Here is a 12,743-nt window from a genome sequence, read left to right on the forward strand (position 1 = left end):
TCCAGGGCAGGCCACGCTTCCAGGGGAAATGGAGAGAGATCAGGCCATCACACAGGCCCGCAGGACTTCTCTGGGCTGCGGTCGGAGCTGGTCCAGCATCTGCAGTGCTGAGAGCTCAGACTTGCACACTCTACAGAACGGTTACTGCCAGGTAGAGGGGAAGGCTACCCACGTGGGACCCAGCCCGAGCCGGCTGTGCAGCACCCACATGGCCAGACCGCACCCTTGCGGACTCCTGCCCCTTCTCAGAACAACGCTCTCAGGGCCCCTGTTCTGAGCCACACTGCTGTAGGACTGTTGAAACACAAATGTGGCTGGATGCTTCTGGATGCTTCTGCTTGGATGTTTTAATGCAAATCTACTGCTGGCTGAGGCCCTTTGTCCATTATTAATGCTTCCCTCTGGGGTTAAGCTGAGCTTCCCCTAAACTTCCCTGACTCCCAGAGAGGTCGTGGAGGTAATTCTGGTTCCTACCCTTGACTTAGGCCAAACAGCATTCCAGGTAAAGGCACTTGTGACAGTGACAGTGATGTGATCTGTGGCCTGTGGTCCTGTTCTTTTGGGAGCACAGCACACATTCTCTGTACCTTAGCTGCACCTTTGGTTGGTTTCCCTCCCCAGCTGTCTATGAGTGAGTTCATGGGGGCACAGACCGGTGCCCATGGATCTCATCCTCCACATCTTTCCTGGAGCTCTGGGCATGTTTGCTGAATGGACTGACCACTGTCATGCTGTACAGCCTGCTCAGTACTTCCCTGTCCTTGATTAATCTGATCCACGTGATGAACCCTTACTGAGCATGTGTTATTATGATTCCCAGATCAGAAATGAGGAAACTACATTCCAAAGAGAAGAGGTGACTTTTCCAAGGTCACATGGAACTGGATTCAGACCAGGTCCTCTGAATCTAAAACCCAAGCTCACGCAGCCGCACCTTTTCTCCCCTGAGGCAGACAGGCTGGCTGGCAATTACAGAGCTTCCCCCACCAGCTCCCTCCTTCCAGTTTACTCTGTGCAGACTGATTCTCAACCTAGGACTCTAAAACACTGGTGACATGAGGAGGAATGCTCTGGAGAATGCTTTTAGGAAGGAGCTTTTAGGAGGAAAGATGGTCATTCTTCTCCTGCTTGTAGGGACTGAATAATCCATAACGCGGGAGTGCTTAGACAGACTCAGTTTCTCAGGAAGACTAAATTGTGAATGACATTATTGAGTTCACTGATGCAGGGTCCAGACTGGAGTTCCATCGTACAACGCATTCGTCACACAGCTAGGACTGCGTCTCTTTGCCAACGCTATATTCTACATGTGCGTTAAATCAGAGTTCAGGCCCCCAAGGTCAATGAGTAGAAAGGAGTCGCTGATCCATGTTCTTCTTTAGATGGAGCTGTGGCTACAGTTCAAAGGATGCTGTTCACAGCTCTTGCATGACACCTATAATGATATATGCAAATCGCCCAGGGCGGTCATAGTAAAACTTTTAATATTCTTAACTAGGGAAATCACAGTAAACTAAATGATAATCAAGATATTGACTGACTGGGTCTTTGGTAATAGAAGTGGATTTCAAACTAAAACATACTTTGATTTGCCCCACATTTGTATGTATCCAATTGTTGTCAGGAATTTATAGCTGGAATTTATACCCAAATAACTTGCTAGATCCCAAACTCTTTACCAGACTCAGCCCACATCTGACTGATCTATGTATCTGTGGAGTCTACCACAGTGCTGGTACAAGACAGACTTTCAATAAGTATTTGTTGAATTAAACAGAGAGATGATGCCTTAAAACTGCTGACTGATGTGAAAGAGATATCTGACTAAAAGCACCCCGTCACAAAGAGCCGGCTGGATGGTCTGGATCCCCACCAAATGAATCAAACGCTATACACTGTGAGCGTGGCTGCTACTGTTACGGGTTGAATTGTGTCCCCTAAAAGATATATGTTGAAGTTCCTAATCCCCAGTACCTCAGAATTTAACTTTATTTAGAAACAGGTAAATAACAGAGGTAATAAAGGGAGGTCATTGAGATAGGCCCTAATCCAGTATGACTAGTCTCCTCATATAAAGGGGAAACTTGGACACAGAGACAGACACACACGGGGAGAAGATGGCCATGTGACCGAATGATGTATATACAAGCTATGGACCACCAAGGATTGCCAGGAAACACTAGCAGCTAGAAGAGGCGAGGAAGGATCCTCCCCTAAAGCTGTAGAGGGAGCATGACCCTGCCGACACTTTGATTTCAGACTTCTAGCCTCCAGGACTGTGAGACAATAAATTATTTTTTTTTAAAGCCACCCAGTTTTTGATACTTTGTTACAGGAGCCCTAGACAGCTATTGGGTTGGCCAAAAGGTTCGTTCGGGCTTTCCATAGGATGCTATGGAAAAACTCTAACGAACTTTTTGGCCAACCCAGTTAGTACAGTCACCCTATTCTGCCAAGAAGAGATCCCACTGAAAGCAAAATATAGCCATCTAGAAAGGGTCTTACTTTCTAAGGAGAGTTCCAAAGTACACAAGCCAATCCCTGCTGGAGGACTGGCAGTGCTCTTGAGTTTTGTTTGGGATATTTTCATGGCACACTGGGGAGTCTCTTTCAAGGTCTAATGCTCAACTGTAGTCAAATTGATGGCAGCCTTTTAGAGAAACATTCCGGAGTTGACTTAGCTTTATGTTTAACTGGCTTATTTATGTATCTTCCTTAGTCTCCATGGTCAAAATAAGACTTAATCCCCATTGATCTGACATGATCTAATGGCCCATCTCTGAGAACCACAACTCCACGAGTGCCAGCATTTTCTTAGGGCAGTAGACAGGAGATCAGAGAGAAAGCACTGTCTGGTTAACAAACACTTCTTTGAGGTACGGTGTCTAAAATTACCTATGGCAATTCCCAAACGATATTCCAAGGTAGTAATTTATTCTCACTACTCTCCTATTTGCATTCTAGAAAAGTACCCTTCCAGACTTGAGTACATCCAACCTGACAACTGGGCCTCTGCTGGAAGTGCAGATATAGTCAATTTGATCATGATTACATACACCTCATAAACACAATTTACCTCATCAATAAGGTCTTACCTAACACCAACTCAATTTAAACCAGAGGTGGAGAGTGAAGCAATGGTTTATGCAAGTCATTTCATGGGCACGCCATGCATATACGTAGAGGAGAAAGCTTTCATCAGCTCTCAGAAAGGCGAGTCAGCAGATCCATTGTCCATATTGATCAGTATCAATAAAACATGAGCAATAAGATGGGATGAGTGTGCCAAGTATTAATTATGCTCCTGCCTTGGAAAAGAACAGAAGACTCACTGCAATTGGTGAACGTTTGGTATGAATAAAAGATGGAAATTAGCAGAGAGAAAAAGGCCAAGCATTTTAAAACAAACCTAAATCAAAGGAGGGTGGGCTGACATCTATCCTTCTGTGCTCCTTAAACTCTTGCTTCCTGACATAGGCTGGAAATGATATGACACCTGGGAGTTAAAATTCTTAGTTATTGGCAGGTAAGGCTCTGGTTCCTCTGTCAATAGTCTTAAAGAGTGGTTCTCAAAGTGTAGTCCCAGACCAGTAGCATCAACATTGGCTGAGAACTTGTTAAAAATCTTCAGCCCTAACTCAGACCTACCACATTAGAAACTGGGCTGATGAGGGGTCCCAGAAGTCTGTTTTAACAAGCCTTCCAGGTGAGTCGATGTAGTTTAGTTTGAGAGCCACTGGGCTAAGAGGTCATTTTGTCATTACTTGAGCCTTAGCTAACCAGAAAAGAAATCTACACCTACATTTCTCCAAAAGTGATGAAAACATACAACTTGAGAACTGAACCTTTAGCAAAAGTGCAAACACAATCAATTTGGTTTTGAATGGCAGTACTTTATAAACACTAGAGAATTAATCAATAAGAACCGAATGAACCCAAGTAGACCGACTGCATTGGATCCTAAAGAAGAACCTCGGAATTTCCTGCCAAAGACCTCTGGTGTTAGTTGGTGTAAAAATGACTCTTCAGATTTCTACCCAAGTCTCACCCATCCTTCAAGACCCAGATCTTAGCCTACTCCCTCAAGTACCTGTCCCTCACCACACAAGCCCCACGCCATCTCTCCAAGCATGAACCCCGAAGAGTCCTCAAATAACATGTATTTTGTCCCTTGATGACAGTGTGTTCCAAACTCTTTCCAAAAGAACCTGTTTATGCTGCTGATTGCGCTCATGTGCCTTGCGGGCATGAAGGGACAGGGCCTGATGTCTTGCATAAGGATGAACAATCAAAGAAGTTGTTGAATGAGTAAGCTGATGGGACTGGATTCTATTACCCAAACAACCTAAGGACCTATGCCCTTTGTCCTGTGGTGCATTCCATAGCAGGAAAGCCCCAGGAGCTGCTGCATTGTTAACCGCTCCAGATTTTAGCTTTGGGGAACCACAATCATGATGCCTATGCCTTAAGGTTCCTCTGTTTTATCTCGTGGCTCAGTTTCAGGCCCAAACCTGAGCCCATAGAAAGAACAAGGTGGGAGGCATAGGCATGGGGGTGGCTGAGAAGGCAGCTCGGGGCTTAGGGCAGAATCTGCTGGGAGGGGAGGGACACTCACTTGGATAAGCAGTGGCGGGTGCAGTAGACATCACCCACGGGAGAGAGTGTGAAGTTCTCGCAGATGTAGAAGTGCTGCTGGCCAAAGAGCAGGAGCCCTTCGCAGACCAGGTGACCCTGCACGATGACCAGGGAGTACTTCTGTGTCACCTGCAGGGAGAGAGTGCCAGAGTCAGGCCACGTGCAAAGGAAGCATGCCCATCTCCTTTTGGAGGGCAGGAGGGCAGTGGCCGGTCGCCCACCAGGCCCTTGGAGGTGAGAGTATCACCCTGTAAATGACAGAGCCACTGCCCCAGAGCTGCACTGCTCTTCACAGTCTAAGTTTCATTTCTATACCCAACACCCTGTTTCATTATTTCATCTACCCAAGGCCACCCCACCCCCACCAAGGCATGTGGATGAGTGTTTACTGCTGTGTTGAGCACGCTGGACTTTTTTTCCTCTCACTTTAAGCTCCTCTACAACTGTGCAAAACATTCCTCTATAAACAAGGAGGAAAGTTTTCAAGGTCCAAGGCATCCCTCAGTTACAAAGGCGAAGGAGCTTGTCCAGAGGCCAGCTGGAAACTGGCTGAGCCAGGACTGGAACCGGGTCTGCCTAGAACCACAAGTGCAAGACTGGTACTGCTGTCTACAAGGCCAAGGCTGGTCCAAGGTGTGTGCAGAGGTGGCACGAGCTCCGCCCAGGTCTCATCTTTCAGGCTCAAGCACGTTCTCTCAGCAGCTGAAGATGCTGGCAGCTTTCCAGAATCCCTCAGCTAAAGAGAGTACCTGGCCAAAGGTCATGTCCTCATCCCAGTGGCCGTCCGTACCCAACAACTGGTCAGAGAAGGAAGGGCCAGACCTTTTGCCTCCACTCAGGTCAAGTCTGAGCTCCCGTGGGATCAACCGAGGCCTTGCTGAGTCTGCACTTCTCGCTGGGCCCAGTCCAATTGTGGGGCCTTTAGGGACTTTCCACCCCCTCACTTGTTCCCGTAAACCAATTCTTCTCCCTATCGTGCGCCACTCCTTCTCCCTATCGAAACCAATTCTTGGAGTTTTTCAGTTGACGGGGACTTGCCAGACAGCGGGTAATTTTCCAGTTGCCCGTAACAGGTATACGCCCTAACCGCCACAATGAACAGACAACTATAACGGCCAGAAGGTGGGGCAAAAGTTCCTAAGCCAATGAATTCAAAAGTCACCACATTTACCCAATCATTGTGAGAATATACCCGCCCTATGAGTAAATAAACCTATAAAAAGTATGTGATTCCGCTTTTAGGGGTTCCCCATCGGCCTCCTGCGTGAGGTTCAGGGAACCCCGGTGCATCGGCTCCTAATAAACCTCTTGCGTGTTGCAGCGGCTCTCGACTCTTGGCGGTTCTTGGGCGAGTTGGAATCCTTCGTAGACCGTTTGGGTCTAACACAATGACCCACACTCCCAATGAACTTGCTGCACGCACATCTCTGGCTCAACGTTGGCTTTCTGGGGAGCCTGACCTGAAAGGGTGTCTTATGACCCAGAGTCCCGCATGAAGTAAGGACTAGGTGGGTCCTTACGTGGAAAAAATCTCCAAAGGAACGAGTGAGAGAATACATGAATTTTTAGATGTCGGGAGCCCAAATGGACCAGAGTAAGACCAAGACCAACATTTTCTCAGCGTAATTCTGTGCTAATTCCAGTTATCCAAAAGAGGACCTGATTTTTTTTTTTTACTACCTACTTTTTTTTTATAACCATTGTAAACATTTTACACATATTAACCAGTATAATCCTTACAGTTGGGCAAGGGTAGTTGTACTACTCTAATTTAGAGATGGAAAAAAAAGGGGTCCCAGAGATAAGAATCTCATCAAAGATGGGTAAGTGGCAGAGCCCAGGACTGAAGTTAAGCTCTGTGCTCACCTTTGGGAGCAATGATAGGACTGCAGTGGTGAAGCCTGGAAAGCAGCCCTGGATACCAGTTCTCACACCGCTGCATCAAACAGGATTAGTCAAAGTCAGGAACAAACAAGATAAACAAGAACCCTACAACCGTGGGACTTAAAATCCAGTGGGGGAAGACACATCAACTAATAAACTATCACAGACTGTGAAATGTGTTGAGAGAAAAAAAAACAGGTTGATGATAATAAGGCAGAGAGAAACTTGGAGGGGACACTATTTTAGACAGACCCTGAGACTTGAAGGATGGAAATGGGCAGTCATGCAGAAGCTGGGAGAAGAAATTTCAGGGAATGGGAACATCCAGCTCAGAGCCTAGAGGCAGGAAGGGCAGGTTTGGGGAGTAGAAGAGAGGTCAGTGTGGCTGGTGAAGCTGCAAAGTAGGTGTGCTCAGATCCTGGGGGCCTTAGATGTCTTCATTTTCCTGTGAAGCCTCCCGTGTACATGTAAAAATAAAATCTGTACACATTTCTCCTGTCAATCTGTCTTCTGTCCACTGAATTCTCAGGCCTAGCTGGAGACTCTAAGAGGGTAGAGGAAAAGTTTTGCTTCTCCTGCGGTATGTTATACTGAAGAGACTCAGTGAATACACAGCATGTTTTGTACATATTCTCTTTTTTTACACAAACCGCATATTCGTATAGTTACTGGTCTGTATCTAGTTTTCTCCCTTAATAGGCCATCTAGCAGACCCTTCCAAATCACTTCTTATAGAGTTGTCTCACTTTTATTAAACGGTGCAGACCATTCCCTTGCATGGATGTACAACAACTTATTAGACCGACCCCCTATTGACTCAGGTTGTTTTCAAATGTTTTGACATCACAAGTGATGCTACAGTGACCAGCCTTATACACATGTCACTTGGGACACATGAGTAAATCTTTAGGTTGAATTCCTAGAAGTAGAACTGCAGGTCAAGGATGTGGACATTTTAAATTGTGATCTAGTGCCAGCCTGCCCTCCTGCAAGGTGACACTAATTTACATTCCCAGCAGCATTGCTGCAGGGTGTTTATGTCCCCTATGCCAAGCCACTGAAACGTTTTTCTTATGCCTTTGTATGGAGGATGCTTCGTCCTCACATTCACATGCTCATATGCGGGGCCCAAGCGCAGTCCAGGCCTATGTACCTCCCAAACCTCTCCCCTCCCCGTGATGCCGCCCCCTCACCCAAACTCTGTGGTGCCAAGAGCAGGGGCTGCAGCATCTTTCCATGATCTCCTGATGTTTTCCCTTGGGGAGAATTAAGTAACAACCAGAATAAACGAAACCACAAGAAAAATGTCTGGTGAGAGCTGGGTTTATAGCTTAAAAATGGATTCTGCTAGGAAAGAGTGGCATTCTAAAAACTGGAAAATGAATCCAAGTGAACTATTCCCTGCTCTTCCATTTAAATTAGCCCTGAGAGGGCTCCACCCCCAAGTTTAATCATGATTAAGAATTCCCTCCTGCCATGATTCTATCACTTTAAAAAGAGTGGAACTTCAGCTTGATAAGTAGAAGTTTTTAGGATCAGCTAGATGGTATAGTATCATTCCTGATGGGTGAATAACCAAGTACATGGCCACACCTGGTTCTGCGTATGATAAGGAACAGGTTGTCTGGAAATCCAAAACTGCCAGAGCTCAAGTTAGAGGGACAAGAGTTGGCTGGGACACTCTGTGGAAGCCCACGCGAGCACATTCTCCGAGAGGCAGCCCTCAGTGTGCAAAAGGGGGAGGCCAACTGGAGGCTCCCTGAAGATTTTTTCCAGCATTACTAGTCTGCAATTGAGTACAATGCTCTAATTTTATAGGTAGAAGAAGCGAGATTCCGAGCTGCCATGTGAAGTACCCAGTAAGAGAGCTAACGTGTACATTCTCTTATACTTGTGCGAAAAACCTACTGCAAAGAAAGCTTCAACCGTGCTCACATGTGTCACGCTTCCCTTTCCATACGTCTGCTCACCTAGACCTTGTTATCAATACATTCTGTTACAGTGGTGTATGGAATGAGTACTCTCTTATCTCAAAAAACAGTACAGATCGCTGAGAAAAAGTTAAGTATCAAAAAGGAGAGAGACTATTTCAATTCCGTTTGTGCTGGCTACCTATGAATTCGGGCATCTACTTTTTCCCTATTGATCACTTTTAGATGGAGCATTCAGTCACACTAGTAAGCAAAGAAGTGTATATTAAAACAATAAGGAGATATTATTTTTATATGTCAGTTTGGCAGATCTGAGAAGAAATATAACACTTGGATCTCTTGATGGCAGCTCGTATTTTCAGGTGGAGACAAGGAGCAGGGATGCCCCCTGCCTGCCTGCGTGTGCCACTTGCACAGCAAGCCTGCCAACAGCCAAGCCTCCACCCTTTCTCTGCTGGCTCAGGGGAGACCAAACGGAAAAGGATCGAAACTGCACCAGTATAATGTGAAAAGGATTACAAGTCCTGAACTGTTCAAAGCGCAGTGTGGAGCATTAGCTGCATTTAGAAGCTGCACTCAGTGACTGAAGCTGAAGCATGCTTCTAGCCAGGGCAGCTCCGTATATCGTGAAACCCAGACTTGTGGATCTCAGCATTTATTTGAAAAGTGAGTATGCATGAGAATCACCCAGGCAGCTTGTTAAAGTTCATCTTCCCAGGTTACATCCCCAGTTGTTCTGATTCAGCAAGTGCAGAATGGGCCCTGGAATTTGCATTTTAATAGGCAGCCCAGATGATTCTCATGCAGACAATCTGAAAACCATACTTAGACACTGATCCGTGGACACCAGCGAGGCTATGAAAGATGAGGTCCCATCACATGCAGGCACATTGCTATAACTCATCCATTTGCTCATGCTTTCATTTAATAGATACATATTGAATGTTTGGCCTGTGCCTCCACACAAACATAAAGGGAGGGAAAACACATCTTGTGGTGCGCACGGTCTAACAGGAAGGAGAGAAGAATACCAACTGTCCTGGGACAGCATGGGGTTGGGGGGAAACACAAGCATTCTCAGGGCACAGAGGAGAGTGCCTGCCCCAGACAGCCTCCGGGGAGGGGCGGGCAGGTGACATCAGAGAAGTGGGTCCCAAGGACGTGACCCCAAGGCTGAGGTTGGGTGTTGAGATGATGAAAACAGAGGAGAAACTTGGCAAGGTACAAAGTCTTGAGCCAGTTGGACATGTTTAGAGATTATAAGTCGTTCTGTATAATTAGAGTAAAAAGGCAGGTGTGTGTGTGTGAACACACTCGCGCACTCATGTAAGGGTAAGGGAAGCAAGCCCAGGGAAGCACAGGGCCAGCTCAGAGTGGCCCTGTGCACAAAGTATGCCAAAGAGCGTCTCAGAAGGTGTTCAGTAGGGATGACATGCGCAGCTCTGCATTCTAGAAAGTTACTTGTGGCGACTCACCCAGGGGGGGAAGTTACTACGTGCAAAGGTTAACACAGTTCTTTGCCTTCTACAAATGACTTCAGCTAAAAATACCTAGGAAGGGCTTGATGCTGCTCCCTGCTGTTCAGAGCAAAATTATCTCCCTGTGAGCTGATTTCATTTCTAACAAGGTCAAACTAATATTTTACATTGAGTTTGTATAAAAAAAAAATGTTTAGTTTTTCATGTAATTAAAAAGAACAGCAACAGTAAAAAACAACTCCCATGTGAGTTCTAACTCTGGACTGGGCCTGGAAGCACATTTTTTTAAGTGGAGACTCACTTCACTTCTGTGAGCAGCTCTGTGGAAGGGGGGACAAGGGACCGTCCCCAACCACGCAGTGGCTGACACAAGCCCACAGTTAACATACATTAAATAAACCACTCCTCATGTCAAATGGAGCTGTTTGCAGAGAAATGTGTTCATGGTTCTGGGAATCATTAATCAATGACGCAAAAGTAGCACAGAATAATTACCATCCCAGGTATCGCTACAGGCGATCAGAGCTCCAATGTTCTCGCAAAGAAATGAGTTAAGCTGCTGCCATTCCCAGCTCCAGGTCTGCCTGCTTCCCCCAGGGGCCTCTGTGGGGACAAGCCATCCAGAAGTCTGGAAGGAGATGTGCCCCAGAGTCTCCTGGGCTGCATCGGCAAAGACCATGAAAGCAAACACTTCTGAGACGGCAGGGGAGGAGGAGCCAGGGCTCGCCACGGGCTGCCTGCCCACTTTACGTGATGGCCACTTGAAGGCAGGAGGTCCGCGCTTTCTGAGCCTGGGCGCACACCCACCACGTACACCCTGCTGTGGGTGTGCTTTCACTTAGAAAAAGCACAAGACCTAAAAGGTCTTATGGAGACTTCTTAATTAGGGGAATTCTCAGCTTACAACAATACTTGCCTCAAAATGTTTCAACACAAGCAGAAAATATTAGTCTGGGGAAATGCAGAAAATAACCACCTACTTGCACACCCACACACACACACACACACACACCCACCCACCCACACACACACACACACACCCCTGCCACGGTCAAACCCTCTATATGTTTGCTTAAACACGTTCATGGTTCTAGGGTCAGTGCAACAATCCTCCCTTCCTCGACTTCCAGTTCCTGTCCTCGACAGTAAGTAGAATGACCAAGGATTAAGGAGCTGGGGCTAAGTCATGTGCAGGCAGGCAGGCTGGCACGTGCGTGTCACGCTATGTCCTGGCAGAGACGCCGTGCACGGTGAAGAACCTGGAGGCCTGCCTGCCTGAGGCGGCATTAACCAGAACCTTTGCAGAGGAAGCAGAGGGGTCCTGGAGCCAACATGTCCAAGGCCAATACAGGAAGGTTGCTGAAGAACAGGGTGGTGGAGAGTTTATGTAACTTGCCCAACATAGTAGGCTAGGAGCTAGGAAAAAGAGGGAAAAACACACAAACTTGGAGTAAGACAGAGCTGAGATGAAATACGAGCAATTCCAGTTAGCAGCCTCTCTAGGCTTTGGTTTTGCCATCTTTAAGTTGAAAATGATAAAGCCTCCTTCACAGGGCCCATGGTGAGACTCGATGAGATGTATGAAAAGCACCCAAAGCAAGTGCTCCAGATATAATAGTAATAATAATATCACTATTATTAATAATATCGATATTATCAATATTGATAATATCGATATTATTAATAATAATAGTAATAATAATATCACTATTATTCTGCCAATAATAGTGATAAACAAAGAGCAGAATGAGGCTCTCCATCCAGTCTGAGCACTTGCCCTGTGCCAAGCTGCCCTCCTGGGCATGAATTGTTGGCATCTTCTTCCTTGGTGGTGGTGGATTTTCAAGGCAGCCAGGCCTGCTCCGCCATACCTTACCTGCTCCCAGAGCGGCTCCCCCAATGAACAAGGTATGCCCAAGGCATGCCACCCCTCAGGCCAGTTCCCGAGGTTCTCGAGAGCAGACCCATGTCACTGCGGTGGGCAGGCTGCCCACGCCTGGAGCCCCTACATTGCAGCAAGGCACACTGGAGCGGGGGGCTCCCCATGGACGGTCCATTGATAAAGCTGTGTTCTCCAGTTCAGCAAATCTTTCCAGAGCACAGATACTACGAGTCAGGGAAGGGAGAGACAAGAATGAATTCCAGCCTGTCCCTGCCTTTAAAGGCATCACAGGAAGACTCAAGAATAATTACAGAGCCGTGTGACGAGGAAGATGCTGGCAGCAGAGTGAGCAGAGGGCTGCGGGCGGCCCATCGCTATGAGTGCTCTGGGGACGGACACATCAGCACAGGCTCACCCAGGAGGGGGCCTCTGGTTGCAGGGGAGTGGTGAATGGGTGGGCGTGAGGCTGCAATGATCTGGCTAGTAGAGGTGTGGGCAGTGGAGGGGGCCACGTCACAGGGCCCGCTCCACAATGAGCTCTGCAGCCCAGACCCGACTCAGCCCACTCTTCCAGCCCGTGGATGTCCCTGAGTTCCCAGGCCTGCTTCCCTATGCTCCTCTCTGCCTCAGGCTTTAAATTCAGGGGACTCACCACACGTCAATCAAGGCCCCAAACCCAGCAACTTCCTTCTTTCCCACAAAATGCTGTATTTTGTAGTGGACAGAGAACCCTAGATGGGCCCCATCCCAGCTGGTCGGGTTTCTCATGGGCTCTACTCTGAACCTCTGTCACGTCCTCCACCATCTCAGCAGGAAACAGACCCACTCAGACCTGGATTCTCCCACTTTGTCCAAGCTCAACACTTGCCCAACCTCCACAGTTCCTGGCTTCACAGGCTCCCAGGTGCATCCTGGAAGCCCTGGAAGCCGGCT

At 47.3% G+C, this 12,743-nt stretch overlaps 1 protein-coding gene across 1 annotated transcript in view; it reads right to left on the bottom strand.

Annotated features, from left to right (window-relative positions):
- Positions 1–12,743, bottom strand: part of WDFY4 (WDFY family member 4) — a 262,852-nt gene that overhangs the window by 82,067 nt on the left and 168,042 nt on the right. Inside the window, 1 exon segment of the mRNA XM_065893727.1 lies at positions 4,616–4,764. Coding sequence (XP_065749799.1) covers positions 4,616–4,764 — 149 coding nt within the window.

Source organism: Phocoena phocoena, chromosome 16 (genome assembly GCF_963924675.1).
Source record: "Phocoena phocoena chromosome 16, mPhoPho1.1, whole genome shotgun sequence".
Classification (NCBI taxonomy): domain Eukaryota; kingdom Metazoa; phylum Chordata; class Mammalia; order Artiodactyla; family Phocoenidae; genus Phocoena; species Phocoena phocoena.